Source organism: Pagrus major, chromosome 19 (genome assembly GCF_040436345.1).
Source record: "Pagrus major chromosome 19, Pma_NU_1.0".
NCBI lineage: Eukaryota > Metazoa > Chordata > Actinopteri > Spariformes > Sparidae > Pagrus > Pagrus major.
Window position 1 is genome coordinate 21942054 of NC_133233.1, and position 22489 is coordinate 21964542.

The following is a 22489-nucleotide window of genomic DNA, read 5'->3' on the forward strand; positions in this document are numbered from 1 at the left end:
GCAACAAAAGCACTTTGTTATGTTTAGAAAAATATCATGGTGTGCCCTTAAATGCATTACTTTATGTTTTATATGTTCAATTAAAAAAGAAAAAAAAAACATTACTTCCTTTAATTGCCTATGGGCTTGCCTGGGTGAAAGTCCTATGAGTGACCCATCTGAATACATCCTGATGTCTGGTTGGTATTCATCAATGAGAAGACAGTAATTTTTCATTTACAGCGTGTAAACACTACAAGTTTGATTTGTTTTTCATATACTGACAATCCACTTTAATTTCAGATGCATATCTTGAACAAAGCTATGTAATTACATAAACACTCACGTGTTTTTAAAGTTTTGTGTAATGAAACACTTGAGTTTTGGATTTTATACTGCACTTCTACAGATTTTTAATTTCCTCATTTTGCAATCTCCGTGCACTGCTGGAGATTTCTCACTGCAGCCATTAATTAAATTGTTAACTTTTATTTCAGAGACATGAGCGTGCATACAAACCACCATCATAACAAGATGGGATACAGCACAGCCGGGATCATGAATTACTGCGCTGTCGAATGAAGAATCGGTAGCACTGGACCTCTATCTTTCGTCCACTAACCATGGGAAGTGCAGAGGAAATGCACGGATGGCCAGTAAAAATGAGCATGCCGAGTGTTTTGGCCGTGGTGACGGCCTTTTCTATGATTCCTGGCGGGGTGCTGAGCGGTACTCAAGGTCTGGAAGCCCAACAAATGGCCCAGGGGTCCACTCATCTGCACCGTCGCCTGAAGAGAGGCTGGATCTGGAAACAGTTTCTAGTCCTGGAGGAAGCTTCTCCTCACTTTATTGGCAAGGTACCACTTCAGATTGAATGTCCGCCATGTCCTTAATACGGTGCTTCCCTTTGAAATTGCATGTTTACTGATCTGAGAGAAATTGAACAAAAATAAGCTTTCATGCACCCTCTCCTCTGTCTTTTAGCTCAAATCTGACTCTGACCGAGGTGAGTTTTCTATCAAGTACATATTATCAGGAGAAGGTGCCGGGGACTTGTTTGAAATGGATGAGTATTCTGGTGACATCCGGACCCTGAAGAGGCTCGACCGTGAGGAAAAGGCCTTCTACGTCCTTCGAGCCCAGGCTATCAGCAGGAGGACCAATGAACCAGAGGAGCCCGAGTCAGAGTTTATCATCACGGTGCAGGACATCAATGACAATGTCCCCCAGTTCCAGAACGAACCGTATGTGTCCAGCATCCCTGAGATGTGTCCAACCGGTACGTTTAAGAACGGCATGACAGCACTCCTTTAGCAGTAAAGTACAGAAGGACAGGCAAGGAGAAAAAAGACATCATTTGGGTGGGGGGGTTGCCCAGAAAATAGTGAGCACACTGCTGTTGATTACAATGTCAGTCAACAACTTTAGTTCAGACAGAAATATCTTAATTATTGGAGGAGCTGCTATGAAATTTTGTACACAAATTACTTTGGTGATACCATTTACGGATTATAAGATTAAAGATGGCTCCTATTCACACCAGTAAGAATTGCTTCCCTGCCGCATACTCTAAGAAAGTTACCAGCTTGTGTTTTACTTCCAGGGATATGCAGCCCCCCTAAATATGCCCAGCTGTGTTCATCCCATTATGCCTCTGGCCAAGCTGAGCGATGTGAACCGATCCTGAGACGTACACAAACTTTTCTTGGCTTTGTAAAAGTTTTCCAAACCTCAAAATTTTAAGATCCTATTTGTAAGAAAAGTTGATTTTTGAGTGTTATTCCCGACCCGTCAAACACTTTGGAGTGGCGACCGTTCCGCCCCTTCTCAAAGTATTTGACAAGTTGGGAATTGGACTCCAAAATCAAATTTACTTACAAATAGGACCTTTAACATCCTGAAAAACTATTTATTGTTGAGTGTTATCCCAAGGTCGTCAAAAATACTGACTGGTTTGTAAAGCTCTGCAAAACTCTCTCAAAAACACTCCCGTCAGCCTCAGCTGTACTTGTATTTTGTGGTGATTCTCAACTGCTAGCATGCTAAAGCTCAGACCAAAGGTTCCTAATGCAACTAAACTAGGGGAAAGTTGCCGACACGCCGGCTGTCGGTGTTGCCTGCGACTCTGCTTGTCAAGTCGCCGCTCGCCCTTTTTAGCACATAATGTATGTAATCAACGTAATCAGCACCTCCTGCTTAATTGACAACTTTGTGCTCCTCTGCTCCGCCCTCCTTCACGGCCACTCTCCGCCGCACTCTCTCTTTCTCTCCCACGCACTCGCTTCGCAACGCACACGCCTTTTTCTCACCATTTCATCATCACTACAAATGCAACTATAGCGAGTAACCCACTATCACTGTGCACCTTCATACTTCTAATTCCAGCTATAAAAAAGCCTGAAAAGCCGGCAGATATGATACACCGTCTCGTCTGGTCGCATTAGTTTGATCTGGCAGGTTTTCAGAAAGTTGGGGACCGAATCTTTGGTCTGAACTGGACTTAACACACTACAGATCCCCTACTTGATCTCTATGCCTGGGGGATAGTTTAACATTTTGGGATGCTTTTTCATATGCTGAAAGCAGTAGCCTCTAAACCTCGCTAATTAAATCTGAGGGGCATTTACTTCCTGGAGTCATCAAGGACTTACTGCTCAACCAGACTTTCGGGGAATTGTTGTTTTCACACTGTTTAAAGTTTGTATGCTAAGCTAAGCTAAATGGCTAACTGTTAGCTCCAGCTATATACTCACTGTTCGCAAGAATGTGAATTTTTTCGATGATATTTTTGTAGTTTTATAGTTAGGAGAGTTGTCTGTTTAAAATATTATTCATAAAGCGAGCGATGAGTTTTGTTTACAAATAAAAGCTAACATTTTCCATTCAGAAGATAAAAACGTGGCTTTATTGTCTTTAGGGCTTTACTTTGAAATGAATTCTCTTAACTTGAATCTCGACCGAAGACAATGAACCAGAGGTTATATTATTGTCTGTCATCTGTCCCCATTCAGGAAATCAAAGCTATTGGATTCTAAGTCGTAGCTCTGATGCCTTAAATTTCTTAAATAATGTTATTATATCCGCTGCCCTTTCATACCACAAACATTACCATTTCAATTTATATGTAATCTGCTTTTTGCGGCATAATATCTCACTTGTAATAAATCATAATGCATTTGACTCGGGGGAAAAAGGGAAAGTGAAAAGGGGGAAGGTTGGAGTGCGGGCGACTGAAAATAAGGAATAAATCCCTGCCTGTGAGAGAAAAAACAGAGTGCTCTCTGGGAAAAAAAAAAGGATGATAAAGACAAGAGGGAGCTGAGAGAGAGAAAGGTATTGTAGAAAGCAAGGTGAGGAGAAGGATACGGTCGGCGGGGAAAAGGGAAGTAAGTGTGAAAGATAGAGAGGTGAAACTAAATCAGGGTGTGCGAAGGAGAGAAATTGAGGGGCAGGTGGGTGGCGAGAGAGATGTCGCTATAGGGCTGAGGAGGCTGTCACACACACCTGCACAGCCTTACTGAGTTGTGAAAGGCCGGCGCTGCCTCCCCGCCCCCACTCCCCCTTTGTCAACATCCCTCCTCCAACCCTCCCTCCCCTCCCCTCCCTCCCTCGCCTCTTCCATTTCCAGTGCTCCCCCCTCTGAGCCAGACAGACAGACCCTGCGGGACTGTGGCATAATCACTTTATTTCCCCGTCGACTGGAACTGCTGCCTGAGCTAACTCTGACTGTGTGATCCGCTCCCCACCCCCGCCCCCGCCCTCCTCCCCCCACAGGGACCACGGTGGCCCAGGTGACAGCCACAGATGCTGATGATCCCATGTTTGGAAACCACGCCAAGCTCATCTACTCCATCCTGCAGGGGGAGCCCTACTTCTCCGTGGAGCCAAAGACGGGTAACCACCGACAGATGCAGACGCTTTAAAAAGGATGAGATCACACAAAAATGATCAGTGGGTCATTATCTACTGACTCCCGTGCACATGGAAAGTCAGGGGAAGTTTCGTCCACCGTAGATGTTGCAGCATTTTCCTAAACAACTGAAGTAGATGGGAACTTGTTTTCATCTCAGGGGTATGAGGGAGGTGCACAAGAGACTTCGGCTGTGGAGAAATCGTGTTTAAGGGCAGAAATGTTTTCGAGACGAGATGCTGTCTTGTCTTCGGGCTTTGCCCCTCTGGTCCAAGTCACTTTTCACATGTCAGACACTATTTCTCACTCTCTCACACAGAATTGTATCGACTCCCCTGATGACTTCATCTCCTAAAATAACTTTTCACGGATTTAGCTACTCCTTTAGACTGCTGGGAATAATGTAGAGTGTTTATTGGTTCAACTGATGTCACTGCATGTGCACTTACACTGTTTCACTGCGTAATACCGAGGTCAGCTACAACACTTCCCACACACATTGTTGACCTGACTGTGCAGAGTTGGGGGAATTATTGACGTCAAAAAAAAAACTGTTTAAATGTAAATGAATGCAACATTTAAAAAGGGCAAGTCCGACTTTTTTAGGGATCCAATCATAAGTTTTCAGGAGTGGGCAGCAGTTGTCTCCAAACTCCAAGCTTCATCCTGATATATTTTACTCCTCTGTGACTTGTGTTCTCTCATTTATTTCGAGTCAATTCCACTTTTATCGACTTTATAATATGAAACACACTTTTCACCAAGTGTACTAATCCTCAGCAGATGTGCTGTTAACTTTTCCTTGATAACGTGCTTAAAACAACAGTGCTGAGCTGTTTAAGGAATTGATTTTGCCTTTTTTTTAAACACAAATGAAACTAAAGATGTGTTTTTTCAGAAGAAATGAAAGTACTGAAAGACAGTCGAACAAGATTGTTGGTTTTGGGGAACGATAAAGAAAACATCTGCCTTACAGATGTGTCAGATGTGTTCGCAGTACAATAGTTTGCTGAAGAGCTTATGTCATCTAATTGAAATGGAAAAATATCATATAAATGCACCAGGTTGATGTGATCCTCAGTTTAAATTGTCCTCTCTTGATGTCTATTTGTGCATTGATCGTTTCTGTAGACTTTAAAGGTTAAGTTCTCCCAAAAATGAAAATGTAGTCCTCATGCTGATGGAAAGTCTGGTGAAGTTTTGTATCCCACAAAACATTTTCCGGAGCTTCACGGCAAAACAGCTTTGCAGCGTTCTCGTGGACAACTAATGTAGATGGGGACCTAAAAAGCTCCCTGAAAGTCTGAAAGCCCAGAGATCCCAAATTGATTTGAAAAGATGTTATTTACCCCGTTTTTTAAAGCCAAAATCTTCACTGTAGCTGCTGAACTAAAGTGCACACGCCGTCTGAAGTGAGTCCACGAGCTCAAAATATTGTCTTTTCAAATCAATGTGGGATCTCAGGGCTTCCAGAGACTTGGGATTATGGCGGGCAAGCTGTATGGAGCCGTTTCTCGTTTCTTGGAGGCTGTTTTTCTAGGCTTTAAAATAAGTCCCCATCTACTTCAGTTGTTTAGGAGAATTTTTCTTTCTTGTTTTGTGGACGACGAAACTTGATCCCAATTTCCATCTGGCATGAGGCTGAGTAGATAATGTCTGAACTTTCATTTTTGGGTGAACTTATCCTTTAAAAGGGGCACTTTGTAGTTTTTGGAGAAGTAATCCAAACTCATAGTTTTAATATTTACAATATTGATGAGGTAATAATACAAATAAATGTTTCCATAACTGAATAAACAAGCTGTTCTCAGAGGAAAATAAGGTCCCCAGAACAATGTTTGAAGCTAGAAAGGTGGTAGGGTCCGCCACATATAAACAACAGTATGTATAATATAAACAATATGGAATTGTGTTGTCTTTTAAGGTCAGTTTGTTTATTCAGTTTGTTCGGCCATGAAAGTTTTTTTGTTTAGTTTGTTTAGGCATAAAAAAATCAGTCAATGAAGATTTTTCTCTTCTGGTTGAAATTTCTTCCCCCAAACTACAAGGTGCACCTTTGAGGGGCTCTCCAAGTTTACTTTCATTTGGTAAAAAAAATAAAAAAAGAAGAAAGTAGAAAGTCGAAAACCACCCACAGATAAACTCACCTCGCCTCTCTGTACGTCTCCTCCGCCTGCAGGGATCATCGTTACATCCTGGCCCGACATGGACCGCGAGGCCAGGGAGCAGTACCTGGTGGTGGTGCAGGTGAAAGACATGCTGGGCCTCAGCGGCGGCTACTCCTCCTCCACCACAGTCACAGTCAGCCTGACTGATGTCAACGACAATGGACCCACATTCCGGCACCGTGAGTCACTCATCCTGCATGAGTCATAGTGATGCAAACACCGGGCCATACAACACTGAGGGGAATCAATGAAAGAGTACAAAGCATTGCAGACTGCCGGGAGATGTTTGATATTATACCTACGAGGTATTTATTTGATCACTCTTCTACGGTTCGGGTGGGTGGGTTTTTGTGCTGCCAGCGCCGCAGTCGGCCGTACACATCTCGTTATTCAGACGGCAGCCAGAATTAAAAGGAGACAGTCGAGGAGCGAGAGCGAGGGAGAGTGGAGGAGACGGGGGGAGTTGTGTTCATCGGCGTGTGCACACGTACATGTGTCGCCCACTGGATGAATTTAATCATTCACACATGAGAGGACATTTGTCATGACCTTTGGAAACAAACCTAGCCCTTCCCAGTGATAAACCCCACTAAATGAATGCCCAGGGAAGAAATCAATTCTGCAGAAAACGAGACGACGATACTTTTAACTACTAATATCACATTCGCATTCACTGCCGGTGCGACTGTAACCCACGGACTCCATGTTCAGTCAAAAGGGCCTTATTAATATTGTACGGCCACACTTCACTTTGAACTGTTGCCCTGTGTTTTGTCACATAATTGCAAATTATTATCAGCGGGGATTTGTTTTTTTTTCTCTCCCCACGAGCAGCTGTTTGCTGTCGAGTTCCTCGCTGTTGTGGCATCCATCCAAATAGAGTCCCTCAAAGACACAATCACATTTTCTCATCTTCTTATTAGAGTCAGGCTGGGATTATGTGGAGTTGCCACAATTTATCTGCGACTCACACAAATTGACCCTCCACCACAATGTTCCCACGTCTTATCACTAGCAAACTCTCTTGACTAGCGCTTAACAACTCGCTGACGAGTTGTGTAGGCGACGTCTCGGTGAAGAAACTTTTTCTTTTATTTGTCGTTTATCTCTAAATGGGAGTAGTCGTTCGGTATCATTCAGATTGGGTATTTCTTTTGATATCCCGTTCCAGCGTTCAGCTTCTCAAGCCGATGCTGTCAACATTAATCATTTCCTGAATGTCTTTTTCTCTTTTCAGACCTGTACGCTTTTGCCATTCCTGAAAATGCGGCTGTGGGCACCACGGTTGGCAGGATCATGGCAGAGGATGCAGACGTTGGCATCAATGCCAGGATGACTTACAGTCTGGAGGACGACCTGGAGGAAAGCTCTACTTTTGTAATCGAAACGGACCCGGTGACGCAGGAGGGAGTGGTCGTGCTAGCCAAGGTGAGTACACAGTACATTCTCTCCATGTCTGATACCTGAGTTAATATATCTATCTATCTATATATATATATATATATGTATATATATATATATATAGATAGATAGATAGATAGATATTAATATTAAAAGGTGCAGTATGTAGTTTTGTGGACGACATTTTAATCAGAAGAGAAAGATCTTCATTGACTGATTTTGTTTTCATGACTGAATAAACACAATTTCATACTGTTTTACTTTGTTTATATGTGGCGGACCCTGCCACCTGTCTAGCTTCAAACACCGTATTTTCCCCTGAGAACAGCTTGTTTATTCAGTTATAGAAAAAATAAATATTTCTGTGTTTGTATATTAAAAATAAATCTTAAAATCCTGAGTTTGAACATCTTCTCCAAAACTACATAGTGCCCCTTTAATATCTAAGGCACAGAAGCCTTTAGGTTCAGTGTTATTTTTACAAAAAACTATAGGCGAATTACCAACATGAATTTAAAAAACAAAAAACAAAAAACAAATCATTGCACCTGATGGAGGGCATGGCCAGGCACTCCCCAATAATCATGCAAGCGTGCTCGCAGACAGACAGACAGCTGGCGGACCGCGGCAGCATCAACATTAAACCACACAGATACACAAGCAATCAACGCCAAAAAAATAAATAAAAAATCTAATTATTCCTTTAAAAATTAATGAGCCTACCAGACGCAACAGTGCGACAGCTTGGCACCGGGACGCAATAATCACACACAGTCACACACCTGGCGGAAAATAGCAATATCGACACCCCTCCAGGTCACGGACATACAGGGGCGTCGTCTGAGCCCATATGTACAGGGAGGTAGTCTGTGCTGGGCTACAACACAAGAAGACTTTTGATGATTTTAGTGCTGAAACTTGCCGGTTTTTATCTAATTAACACGTTGGAAGACGGGCCTTTATCCCTGTTGGGGAAACTTTTGTTTTTGGAGCGCTCCACAACTTCCCCGGTCTTTTGTTGCCCCTGTCCCAACTTGTTTGAAGCGTGTCGCTCACATCAAATTCGGAAAAAATCTATGAATGAAAATCCATTTTTGGAATCAGGGTTGCATAAAAACTCAAATCAATATCAGTCGGCATTTATTTTGGTAAATACACTGACAATTAGAGAGTTATTACTTCCTGGAAAATCTAAAGCTAAGACCAGTAGCCAGTTAGCTTAGCTTAGCACAAAGACTGGAAACAGGGGGAGACAACTAGCCTGCCACCATCCAAAGCTGAGAGAATCCACCTGCCAGCTAATGTTCACTAATTAACAACCACATTTTGTTTAAATAAATAAATATAGTTTTCCTTGGTGTTACAGTATGTGCTGAACTATGTCTTAGCTTGACTATAGGAACTTGCTAGCTAGCTGTGAAGCTCCAGCCATCAGCCAGTTAGCTTAGCTTTACACAAAGACAGGAAAAGTTAATAACTGACAAGAAGTCATAAATTTAGATCTGACTGTCCGCTTTAAAAGCCTTGTGATTGGATTAACCTGAGCTCTGTATATTCAAGTTAAAATGAGTCGTATACAGAATAATACTGAGTGTTAGATTACTCTTGTTGTCCTCTTCATTCCTTATTTGTTCCTATACAGCATGATCCTATTATAACACAGGAGATTGTCGTGATAATGAAATTAAAAAAGAAAGAAACATTATTGACTCTGTCTCTGAATCATTTTGGGAATCCGGTAATGGTCCACATGCTGTTTTCTTATTACTTGCATCATAATGTTAATGGAAAACACAGCATTATTTAAGTGCGTGCTCACAGCTGGCAGCTTATTGACATTGACTGAACAATTTTTAGCATCCAGTCTGACTCATCCTGCTCTCATCGGGATAATCATCCGTCTTAAGTACAAGTTGGCAAAACATATTTGAAAAGCTGTGGACTCCACATGCTGACGAGCAGCCTCTGTTTATACCACAAGTTATTAAAAGGTGTTTCTTTCCTTCACAGCCTTTGGACTTTGAAACTAAAAGACGTTTTGTCATGGCTGCAGAGGCAGTCAATGACCACGTGGACCTTCGTTTTCTGACTCTGGAGGAGTTCAGGGACAGGACGACGCTCAAGATTGTCGTGGAGGATGTTGACGAGCCGCCCGTCTTCCTCTCTCCGGTCTACGAGTGGAAAGTTCCCGAGAATGCGGCTGTGGGGACTGTGGTTGGCAGCGTTGACGCCAGAGACACTGACATAGTCAACAAGCCCATCAGGTAATGTGAACCCCGTCTAGAGCAGGAAGAATGGCATCTGCCACCCGTACTGCCAGTGTGATAATGACGAGGTAGATACCCAGGCTGGTGGGGGCGTAACGTCCCTAGACAGGCTGCCCTAGACTGCTTCCTCCACAGGGTGAAAAATCATTCCATTTCAAATAATGTTACTGGCTCGGTGCATCCATTTTTACCCTTGATCTCTGGATACCCTGTACATGGTCATATTTATCTCGTATTACTTTAGTAGGAAATGAGCCCTGCTGAATAAATCATGACGATTTTTTTCTATTTTTTTTTTTATACCTCACAGGCTTTTCTATCTATTGCCGTGGTATTATCACAAAGCGACGTGGCTAGGACGTGGGAATGTAATAAAGCACCATACGAGGTGGCATATGGAATTGAGATTTGCAGTCATTTGCAAGTGGGGCACGTTGCAGAGGAGACAGCAGCAGTACTGGTGCCTGTAGTCCATCTCAACAGAGCTTAAGAGTGGCAGGTGCTGCATATCATCCTCAGTCTAGCGTCTATTACTGTCCCTTTGGTGACAGTGTCTCGTTGATTAATATATTCAAGCTGACATTTTAGAGGTTTCCACAGTTCTACTAAATATGATTAAGTTTGCTTTGGTCAAATTGGCTTGTTTCCCACGTCGTTATCTGTAATGTGGCGCGCACACACAAATGATTCATTACTTGGCTTGTTTTCAAAACCGGTTGCTCTAATTTACCATTTGTGTTAAAATCACTTGTGATAATGAGGGCTAAAAGGTGCGGAGGTGTGAAAGACCTGCGCAAGAACACAGCAAATAGTCGCTTCATGAATATGTCTACATGCTGTGGGTGATACATTTTTGTTCCTTTAGGTTTATTTTTTTACAAGCGCTAACTTTTCCCCCTTTATCACAAGGAAAAAGACAGCGGGATGTGTATTATGTCAGCGCAGCAGCAGCACCTGTATCGCCGTGCAGGCAGACGATTATTCAATTTCAAAAACGGCTGAACAAAGTTCCTGTTCCTCTCTGTTTACAAGATACCCTGTCTTACTCTTTTTGAAATGATTTTTCGCTCACTTCTGAAAAATAGAGGAAAGGCTGCGGTCAGATTAGAAATGAAATTCAATTAAAATACACAAAAGTTTTGTCTTTGCCATCTGCGTGAGATGCTTTGTTTTCGCTGGGTTGTTGTGTTTGTGTCACTCCAGCCTGTGTGTGTCTGTGTATAGTCTCTTTGTTGGATATCTGTCAACAGATTAAAAAATTGAGCAGTTTGCCTAATTAATCTCCCTGTGGTATCACCATGTTGTGTTTGCCCAGAAAACAACCTGCTGAATGTGTGTCTCCACCATTTTTCCTTTCAGATATTCACTTGACAGAAGGAGCGACGCCGCAAAAGTCTTCAAAATCGACCCAAACAACGGGACGATAAGTGTCGCTAAAGCTCTGGACAGAGAGGCTTCAGACTGGCACAACTTGACTGTTGAAGCAAAGGAAATATGTAAGGATGATTTCACTTTTCTTTTTACGAAAACATTTTCTGTAGATGCGTAATTATTATTTATGCTTGCTCGTGAAACCTGTCCAGGATTAACTGACAATGTGTTCAAGCCAAATCTTTGTCTACAACAGTAATTCCCAACCAGCAGCTGCCAGAGACACACGGAAAGATTGTTCAGTAACTTAACTCATTTGAAAAAAAGAACATTTTTGCATTTTTTAAAAAATATATCCATATGCTGAGTCAGCTGTAACACCCAAAGAAGACAGGTTGCAACTGAGTGCACGAAAACTAAAGCAAGCAGAGAGCTAGGCTAACTGTAAGGCTACCTAAAAAGAAATGAAAATGGTTGAAATAGATGCTAAAAGTAATGAATAAATGGTTTAAAGTGTTAGCTGAGGCCACTAATAAACAATTCAATTAGCTAGTTAGCTACTTGTTGGCTAATGGTTGAGATTGATCGCTAAAAGTATCAAGTAAATGGTTGAAATAGCCAAAAAAAGCAATAAATGAACGGTTGAAATTGCTAACTGTTAGCTAAAAAATGATTAATGACTGAAATAATAAGTTAAAAATAACGACAGTGAAAATAATTAGCTAAATGTAATGAAAAACTGGATAAACGGCAAATATCAATGAATAAATGATTAAAATAGCTTAAAGTAATCAATCAACTGGTAAAAACATGGTTAGCTAAAATTGATGGATAGGCTAAATGACTGATATTTGGCCATAAGCAGTTAAAATTAAAAGCTAAAAGTGTTGAATGAACAGTTGAAGTTAGTTACAAGTAATGTTAAACTGTTAAAAAACTGAAAAGTGATGAATAAATGGTGAAACTGTTAGGCAACGAACCAACAATTCAATTAGCCAGTTAGCTCTAAGCAGGCTAATGGTTGACACTGATATGCCTCATGAATAAATAGTTCAATTAGTTAGCTCCAAGTAGGCTAATTTCTGAAATGTCAAAAGGTTGGTATTTTGGACCACCAAGCCAGGGGAAAGGTTTAAAGGCATTTGTTGGTTTGCTCAGGAGAAAGGGTTGTAGATAATGACTCAGGCGAGTGGTGCAGCAGGTGGTGGTGTAGCTGGGGCTCACGGTACTGGAAGGTAGAGGCTGAGGTGAGGGCACAGGTGAATGAGACACAGGTGGATCCACAGAGGCATTACTTTCAGACAAAGTATCACTAGAGCAAAAATTATGAGTGATAAGCATGAGTTGTTTTGCCATAAATACCAGGGTGACGAGTGGGAACAATCTGGCAGCGAATGGAGGGAAGACCAGATTATTTAAGCTGGTGCTGATGATTAGATGGGCTGCAGGTGTGTGAGAGGCAGGAGCTCCAGCCGGACCAGGGAAGCCACGTCCAGCCTCTGCAAGAACACCTCAGGGCACAAAGAAACAAAACATAAGCACAGGACACAATCATCACAGAATGAATGGTTGAAATCATAAGGTGTTAGCAAAACTGAAGAATTATTGAAATAGTTAGCGATAAATAGCCAAAATTAATGGGTAAATGATTAAAACAGCTAAAAGTAAAGAATGAACAGGTAAAATAGTTAGCTAAAGTTGATGGAGAGGCTAAATTACTCAAGTAAAATAGTCAAAATTAACAAAAGTAATGACTAAACGACTTGAAAACGTTAGCTAAAGGTAGGCTAATGAAAAGACGATTGATAGAGTTAGCTACATCAAACACTGAAATGATGAACTTAGGTAAAATCCATGAATAAACAGCTAACATTATTAACCAAAATTAATGAATAAATGGTTGAACAGTTAGCTAAAAAGTAGGCTAATGGATGGATGGTTAAAACATCATGGTCCCACGTCAGCAGTATTACAAATACAAACCTGACTGAACCTCCTGCACATTGACAGTTTGAGAACATTATTTTATGCCAATAATGCTAAAAAAAAGATATGTCTGACTAAAACATTGGTTGGGAATCTACTGATTTAGAGCATCCATAGAAAGATTAACTTTTTTTCTTTTACTGCTTTTTACTGTCCTGGTTTAGAGAAAGTAGTAAAAAATGTTGACGCACATTTTAAGCTCAGTCGTGTTTAGAGAAAAAGCAACATTTATCTGTCTTAAGTCTTATTTTGACAGAGCTTTTACAAAGCATTTATGATACATGCACCCGGTGGACTCCAGCAAATGTCTATCTTCACTACTGCAGCGCAGAACCATTTATCCTCCTCTGTGGTGGTGTTCATCAAAGTGCTGGACATAAACGACAATGTGCCAAGGCTTGCAAGAGATTACCAGCCATATATCTGTGAGGGAACACAGTCGGGAGAAGTATGTATATTATGATGCACTGATTCATGATTTACTATATAACAGTTTGGCATTGAGAATTTCCATGAACGTGGGCAGTGAAGTTATTATTATATTGCATTAGACAACTATTCTGTATATATATATATATATTTTTTTACACATTGAAGGACTCACAATGAATCATGTGACTGCTGCACAGCACTATAGCTTCCATAATACATACATAACATTGTCACCTGCCGGATGAGAGTCCGTGTCGTATTTCTGAGAAAGGAAATGCGAATGGTAAACACGACGACGTAGACTTCCCAGGGAATCTGTTGTGCGTATTTGTGTTGCGCTTGTGTTGCTCATATTTCCTCTGTAACGTGTCTTTGTGTCTCTCAGGTCATTCAGCTGCTCAGCGCCGTCGATCCGGACGAGCCCGTGGAGGGACACCACTTCTACTTCTCTATGGTCCCTGACAAGAACATCAATCCAAACTTCACCATCAGAGATAATCAAGGTTACAGTCAATAAGATCAATCAGTTGGATAATTATAAAGTCGTTACCGCCACTGAGGTTCCCTTCGGCAAGGCAGGCTGCCGCTCAGTGGCCGGCAGATCAGACTGTCGTCGGGCTGATTGTTCTGATGTCAGGGTTGAGTGAGTGATGGTGCAGATAATGTAAAATGTGTCACACACGTACTCAAGATATAGGAAAAAAATCCTCACTGGACAGCTGACTGAGGTTGATTCATTTAAGTATACAAAAAAAATGATGTTTTAATAGATTATTTAAAAGTATAAAGCAACAGAGGTATCTGTATCTGTTCGACCACTTTAATTATCTGTATACACACCTGTGCTTGGAGTGGGCGTGGCTTCAACCAGAAGTAGGTGGTGCTTAAACCCCAAAGTGGGTGGGGCTAACCTGAAGCTGTTCGTTTAAAGGGCAGCTTGACCCAAAATTGAAAATTCAGTCATTAGCTAATCACTCCAATGCTGATAAAAGTTCAAGTTGTAGCTTAACAGTAAAACAGCTTTGCAGCGTTCTCTTAAACAACTGAAGTAGATGGGGACTCGTTTTAAAACGTTAAAAAACAACCAAAAAAACGAACATAAAATGGCTCCATACAGCTCGTCTGGCGTAATCAGTCTCAAGACGCTCCTAATCCCAATTTGATTAGAAAAAAACATTATTTACACCCTTTAGAAGTGGAAATCTTCGCTTTAGCTGCTAAGCTAAAAGCGTTAGCACGTACCCCATCTGAAGGGGCTGCATGAGCTTAACCGCATCTCAAGGGTGTGAACGTTGTCTTTTAAAACCAATTAGGGCTTCCAGAGACTTAGATTACGCCAGACAAGCCATATCGAGCCATTTTATAGTGTGTTGGAGTTGCTGTCTTGTGTTTTAAAACAAGAATTTTACAACAACAGTTGTTTGGGAGAACGCCGCAACGCTGTTTTGCTGTGAAGCTCTCGATATGTTTTGAAGACTGATGCAGATGCCTTCTTACCAACCCAAAGTAAAACTGAAATACTTCTTTCTCATACTCTATGGTTTGTGATTTAAAGAGTAGTTTAACATTCTGGGAAGAACAATTATCTGATTTCTTTGCCGTTAGTCAGAAGAGCAGATTCCGAGACAAGTATTGATCTTCTCATCTAGCTCTCGGCAAGGAAGCCGATAAAAGTATTTCAGTCCTAGTTGGTGATTTTTGAACAAACAAAGCAGAAGTATAAAAAACAAAACAAAAAACAACTGGTGGTGGTGATGATGATGATAAAACTTGGAGATGCTCAATAGACAGTGAATAATGAAACAACCAGCAGGAAGCTAAAACAGCAATCACGCTAAATTGGATTGTGAAACTGATACAGCGGCAGAGTCGATCATAGATTCATTATCAAAGAGTGGAAAACTGCTTTTTTTGTCCAAATTCAGTGAAATACAGAAGCAGAACTAAACTTTTACTGTTTGTGGTTGAATTTCCCTTCAAGTGCAGCCGCTGAATGATTCGGCACTGATGCTACGAGACCCTCAGCATGGACTGAATTCATTGTATAACACCTCTTGCACCAAGACGTTTCCCTCTTGCAGATGGCATACTTTAAGCTGTGGGGCAAAAAAATGAATAAAAGAAAGCAGATGAAGTTACACTCGGTGGCTGGAATAATGATGGTAAGCTACGGCTAAACCAGCAGCGGGATGACTGTGTGACAAAGGGTACTTTTATTTAAACGAACACTATGTACCTGTAAGTGCCACATTTTGAAATCCTTTTAGTGGGTTTCATTCTGCGAGGCTGACACCCTCTCGAGAAAGTAAATTTAAAGAGTGTTTGCCTTGTAGTCAGCGGGCAGTCGACCCTCTCTTCGGGTTTATAATGAAAATGGGCAGTAAAAAACTGAACCAATAGTGTTAAAGTGTGCAGCAGTGGGATGTGTGGAAGGATGAAATGTATGCAGGTGTACGGGTGGTTAGCCACGCAAGCACAGCGGTCCAGTCAGCAACCAGGAAATGAATAATGAAACAAGAAGGAACACGTTTAATAAAAACACATTTCCATACGCCACGAGGCATATTTGACTCCCAAAAAGTTATTGTTCAAGTGCCAAATTTACTTTTGCACACACTGGAAATTGTATTTGACAAAGCGTTCGGGCCTCTCAGAGAGCTTAACTCAGAAATCCCTCCCAAAATATCAGCGTGTTTTCTCGAAGGCCGCTGAAAAGTGCACCTCTCATTTCTTCTGCTTTCAGATAATACAGCCGGCATCGTCGCACGCAGGAGCACTTTTACCCGCAAGGATCGGACCCAGTATCTCCTGCCCGTTGTGGTGACGGATAGCGGCTCTCCGGCCCTCTCCAGCACCAACACTCTGACCATCAGCGTGTGCAGCTGCCAGCCTGCCGGTCATTGTCCCACAGGAGGGGTGGAGGCCCTCGCCCTGTCGATGGGGGTCAGCCTGCAAACCTTGTTAGGGCTTCTGATCTGCCTGGTCACGCTCACAGGTAAGCGTGCTCGGTCTTGTCTTCATATCACAGGTCAGTCCACAATATCAGTCTCTGATATAATAAGAAGTAAAAGATAAAAAAAAGAGAGAGGATTAAACTGTTTTTATGGAGCTGAGTCCTTGGAAGTCTGAGCCATCTGGCATCAAAATCATCCCGGGGTCTGTCTTTAATGACAAACTAAGGCTGGAAGATTAGTTCTTTTAAATGATAAATGTTTAAATATGGAGCCCATAAACTGACAATAATGTCAAAGATAAAGCAGATTACATAGGTGCACATAAGGTTAATCATCTACATGTCGTACTGCACACAGCTGTACAGTAAAGATGCAAAAGCAGGCAGCAGGCAAACGCTAACAGTCGGCTAGCTGCGATGTGATTTGCTGCTGTGCGCCACCGATCGGGTCGGATGCCGTGTATCATTTCACAAATCAAGGATTTTCTGGTATAACACAGTTACGACCTCACTTAGCAGCTGTTTTCAAAACATCTGGCTGTTGAGGGTCCAAAGTAGACGAGTGCTCGGCTGAGAATATGTCTCTGTCAGCAAGGAAACGTAAAATCAACAATGAGAAACGTTTTAACAGCTGCTGAAAATGTCTGGCCCGTTTATCTAACCTGGTTTTAAAAATACAACATCTTTTAATGGTGCTTTTAGCTAAATCGTTGAGTCGTCTGATAAACTTTAACTTAACTTTGTCAGCTTTGGGGCTCCATATTGTGACCTGACGGGTTTGTTAAAATGTTGACACAGACTAAATCTTGACTTTCAGAAGGGAAATATCTTTCTTTCATAATCCTCTCGACCCGTCAGACCTCTGTAAGGTCAAGAGCGACTCAAGTGGAAACACGGCAGACTGTTGATTTACTAAAAAAAGAAATAAAATTACGCCGGAGAAGAATTACACAGATCTGTCACTCACAGATGTTTCTGGAGTTTGGCATTTGCACACATCGTTCAAACAGCCAATAAAAAAGGCTGCCGCAGGATCACCAAAGATCTCCTTCTGCCAATTTTTTTGGCAAGACTTCCTCGAGACCTCGGCGAGATTGACGAGACACGTCTGACTAAGCGTGATTACTCTTTCTGAGAGGCACGTTAGGAGGCGAGTTTGTTTTGTTTACACGAGAGGACTCAAGTGTGCTAGAGAGCTGATTTCTGCACTGTGGCTTCACAGGATTTCACTAATGATGTCGACTGAGATTTTTGAGAAGAAAGGAAGCAATGCCAGCTTTGAGTACGGCTAGACATCTATAATTACTTAACTCATAGTCATTAGCTGCAAGGTGACCAAGGATCCAACTCCCCCCAAAAAAGTCAGTATATCCCTTTAGGAAATTGTTAATTACAGCGTTTAATGAAACTATGACCATCTCACCGATGTCACGTTACAAAAAAAGTCATTCTCTTTCAGCGGATCTGTCGAGCTAGAGCAGCTCCGCCTCGCATCACTTTGGCAAGTATCTAAACGTGTGTTGGACAGCCGGATTTTTCATTAACAAAATTTGCACTTTCATTTGAACGCCCCCCCTGTTTAAAAACTCACCAGCGTGCCTTTAACACACACTTTTAAAATGCTGAAAGCTTGCAGAGCGATGATGTCAGGTAATGAGCGGATTGGTTGCAATACATCAGTAGCAATGCCATCCGGGGACATTGATGGGTTTGCATAGTGAAGAGCTTTATTATGACCTCAGCTGCTTTGTGTCCTCCCTGTGCCCATCACATGAAAGATTAATGGCAATACCTGCTATGCTAACATTCTGTCGGATGAGCGCAACACCCGGCGAAAACACGGCAGGAGAAATAAACACCCTCTTTGCATTCTGTGCCACATGGAGCCAATAAAAGAAGTCTTTCTTTATGTGTGGGCTGAAATTAAAAAAATCATTTACAACCTAATTTACCCTCTTTTTTTTAATTCTTGCATCCACAACAAGTTACAGAAAAACAAATCTGACTGGCTGTTTTTTTTCCCCACATTCTCCGTGCATGCTCCATCAGGCACCCTGGATGCTTTTCTGTCACTAAGCTCATGCCCTGGTGTTTAACTGTAATGATCTCCTACTGGGTTGTGTCTGCAGTGCTGTCAATTCTAATGCTAATGCTGAGGAGACACAGGCGGAAGCAGCAGGAGGGCCTGGAGGTGGAGGCGAAGGATCTGGAGCTGCCTGAGACGGTGTCGCAGAAGGTGCTGTATTACGGAGAACCGGGGGGTCTGGGAGCAGACCTGGACTTCTGCCAGCCCGTCGTCCCGCTGCGCCCCCACCCGAGGAGGAGGGAGAGGAGGCTGCGGAGGGAGGACGTCAGGGCGAGCATACGGATGTCCCTCCGAGAGTCCCACCTCATCGGGCCGGACGATGACGTCTTCAAGCAGTTTATTCTGGACAGGCTGGCAGAGGCCGATCAGGATCCTTACGTTCCCCCGTTCGACTGCCTAAGAACCTACACTTACGAAGGGTCCGGGTCTCCCACAGGGTCCCTGAGCTCCCTGGATTCGTCTACTTTGGAGCTCGGACCTGAGCCACCTGTTAGTAATCCCAAACCCTCCCTGGTTAGACTCACCCCGTGGTACGGGCCAGGAGGGGAAGACACCTTCTGAGGGGCTCTTCTGGCTGACAGTCGGTGTTTGTTTTGCTCAACCTTCTTTCATAAATTCAAAGCTGCATTAATTTATATGTGGTTGCTTGGGAACCGTGGCACGGACACAATATAATCACATTATGAAGCTGTTGCGGCGGACGTGTTAGCAACAACAACATGGGCATTAATCTGCGGTCAAATATCTCCTCTTCCTCTAGCTCTTTGTTTCGTTCTCCACCAACTCCTGAGAAAAATCACATGAGCTGCTCCACCATGTTTAGCTGGGTGCTTTATTTGTCTGCTGTGTTGCACAGTGAGTTTTATGCTGAAAATATACAGGTTGCTGATTCTTCCTTGGCTTGAAAACCAAACAATGACTCCAAAGAGGCTAAATTGCTGTTCAAGCTTCGGGGAAATGCAAAGATAATACTGATACATGCAGCTGTAACCAAGAATTTTTAGCCGACATTATTGGTAATATTCAGCCTCTAAATGTGGCTTTCCATCCCCCCCCACCATTGTTTTCATGTAACATGTCCGAATCATCTGCCCCCACAAGCGGTTGCCAGTTTGTGCACTACCTAGCGATGCTAACGCTAGCTAATGTTGCTCACAATAGCTAGCAAAGTTGAACTAACTCAGCAAAGGTGGCAGATCAAAAAGTAAAGGATTTGTTTCTGACCCTTTCCAGCCCGAGCACCAGAATAAAATGTTAACGCTCCTGATGCATTAACATTTGCACGTACCATATTAACATTTCTCCAACAGTTCTTCACATGACACGTTTATGACTTGACTCTCACATCAGGAGGTGGAGGGGATGGTGTTGGACACTGGATTTTCTTTTTGACGAAGGCTGACAGATTTTAACTTAATTTGTAGGCCTGACACATCAGCCTGACGTTTTTGACAGGAAGTCAGGACATCTGCAGCTACATGTGTGGTGACAAAATCAGGTATTTTAAGCCAAAACACGATCTTTTCCTGACCCTGACCCTGACCAAGAGGTTTTTGTGCTTAAACATAACCAGACCGTAGTCAATATACCATAATGTGATCCAGCCACAACACCGGTTACTGCATGCAGACCTTCTCCCTCTCAACCTTCTCTTGACTGGATGCTTTCTTTTTATTACAGCACGCTACATTACTGCGTGTGGTTTCCTTGGTATTAGTCACTAATGCTACGGTACTTCAGTCAGAAGCAATGTCACAATCTGGGCGCAGCAATATAACTCATGCATTATTGATTATTACAGTTATTACAGTGTGACACGTATCGTATAATACCGACAGTATTACGTAACTGTGGAGTTTGCATTTTTATACTATTTGTAATATTATTAAGTTCCTATTGCGTTGCTGTTTTATATTGTTTTGGCTCTTAACATGTGTATTTGTATCATACATTATGATATTATATAAATTAATGTATACTTCCCTTCCGATTTTGTTTCCCGGTGACTCTTATTCTCACAGAAATTAAAGCTCACATACAAAACAGTATCCATTAAATATCAGCTGTTTCACATGTATTTTGCTGTACGATGAGACTTTTTTTTCGTACACCACACTCAGCCAAAGTGAGGTTGAAAGATGCTAAAAAAGTGAGCCGAGGCTTAATTTGAAATGTATAAAGGAAGTGGAAAAACTCGTGGGGATCACAGCAGCTGGAGTGCTGTGGAAAAAGTGCATAATAGAGGGCGCCTGGCTCTCTCTTCTCTCTTCATGGTCATTTACAGGATTATTGGCAGACACTACATGCTCACTGTTTGTTGTGTGGGTGGCTGCTCGAGGGGTGACTTGAGGTAATTGCATGGGGATGAGGTCCAGCCCCCTTCACCTTCTCATCCACTAATTGGGCTGTTTGCTGTCTGCGAAGGTCAGCGCTTGGACTAGAGAGAGTATTGTTTCTCACCGAAGAAAAATAACTGCAGAAATTCACACACAAACCTATTTGGAAAAGTAGCTGAACTGCCTCGAGGTAGAATATGAGGGAAACAACTAATTGCTTGAATCTATTCAGCCTTTTTCTTTCTGTCTTTCTTTCTTTCTTTCTTTCTTTCTCGCCATGGTTACTTGTGTGAGTAGGTGCACCACTCAGCAGGACAATTTCCAGACATTGCTGCAACTCAAAGTGAGCTTCAAAAAGCTCCCACTGTTGGAAACAATCTACCCGGCCAGCGCTTTTTAGACTAAATCATTGTCTGACAATGGCTTCTAAAGACACAGGTGCTCTCAAAAAAAAGGGCTTTTTTCGGTCCTTTCAGTCCAACGTGTTGGGTATTGGATTTTTCCCATAAAGGTTCTGTTCTAATTCCCTTTTCAAAAGTGCCTTAATGTCAAAAGTCATTCAGCTCCTGGTGTCATTTAACCTTCTGAATTTCTGTCATTACCCATGGTGAATATCACGGGTAATTTAACCTAACAGCCCTTTTCTTTGTGTAATTATACCCATTACAGCAGTGTGAAGGATTTCTCTCCGTCAACTGTCTCTGTCCTCTGCTCTCCTGCACAGGTTATAGATTCGGCTCTTCTTTTTTTTAAAACACGGTGCCAAACCCATCACAAAGCGCCACGACGCTCACTGGAGGGTCTTTGAGTGGGACTCTCATTTGGCAGACGGCGAGCTGATTGAAAAGATGCCCGAAACGATTTTTGAGAGCCATTTTAAAAAAGAATAAAATCATTAGCATCGTGTAGGCCTTAAGGTTTGGCTGAAGAGAAATCGTGTCGTTCATGTGCCATTCTGTAATGAGTAAATAATTACTACAGTATATAAAGTGTGGCGCTGAAGATTTGGACCCGATTCTGAGCGTATTACTACACTATATGTCCCTAAATTCAAAATATCACACGTTTTGTTCTTATTGCCAGCAGTTTCTACCCAGTTACGAGAATAAATGTTGGCAGTGTATGTTTCTGCAAACCATGGATGTGTTGAACCTTTATGTTTTGTTGCAGATTTAAAGGGGCATAGTTTTGGAGAAGAAATAAGGTCCCCAGAACACTGTTTGAAGATAGAAAGGTGGCAGGGTCCGCCACACATAAACAAAACAAAAAAACAGTATGAAATTTGTTGTCCCGTCATGGTGACGGGGCTGGCAGTTTATGTTAAAGATACCAGAAGTGAGAATTTAGTGGCTTCTAGTGGTGGGTTTGCTGATTACAACCAACTGAACACTCCTCGCTTAACTCTTCCCTACAGTAGCAAAGACAAACATGAGAGGTCCATGAAAAAAACATTGTTGTCTGTTGTTTCAATGTATTATGGTCCTTTTCTTTATACCAAGCATAAAACAATCACTAGATGTATTGCTAGCTAACCAGCTAGCTAGCTAAGGTTACATTATTATAAGTATACGACAGAAGTCAAAGCCTTGTGAACACGGCT

The 22489-nt window shown here is 42.2% G+C and overlaps 1 protein-coding gene across 1 annotated transcript; it reads left to right on the forward strand.

The window, feature by feature from the left end:
- The first annotated feature begins 602 nt into the window (after positions 1–602).
- On the forward strand, positions 603–19114 carry cdh19 (cadherin 19, type 2). The gene is made up of 11 exons (XM_073488426.1): positions 603–836; positions 964–1258; positions 3754–3873; positions 6069–6236; positions 7295–7485; positions 9469–9722; positions 11085–11221; positions 13409–13530; positions 13900–14017; positions 16258–16509; positions 18597–19114. Exons 1-11 carry the CDS (start codon positions 603–605, stop codon positions 19112–19114), a joined length of 2409 nt encoding a protein of 802 aa, XP_073344527.1.
- The last annotated feature ends 3375 nt before the right edge of the window (positions 19115–22489 follow it).

Bases quoted from the DNA above. Each gene is read 5' to 3' on its own strand.
- cdh19 (XM_073488426.1), top strand. From the start codon at position 603: ATGGGAAGTGCAGAGGAAATGCACGGATGGCCAGTAAAAATGAGCATG. The intron at 7,486-9,468 runs GTGAGTACACAG...TTTCCTTCACAG, and splicing joins GAGTGGTCGTGCTAGCCAAG to CCTTTGGACTTTGAAACTAA. The intron at 16,510-18,596 runs GTAAGCGTGCTC...TTGTGTCTGCAG, and splicing joins CTGCCTGGTCACGCTCACAG to TGCTGTCAATTCTAATGCTA.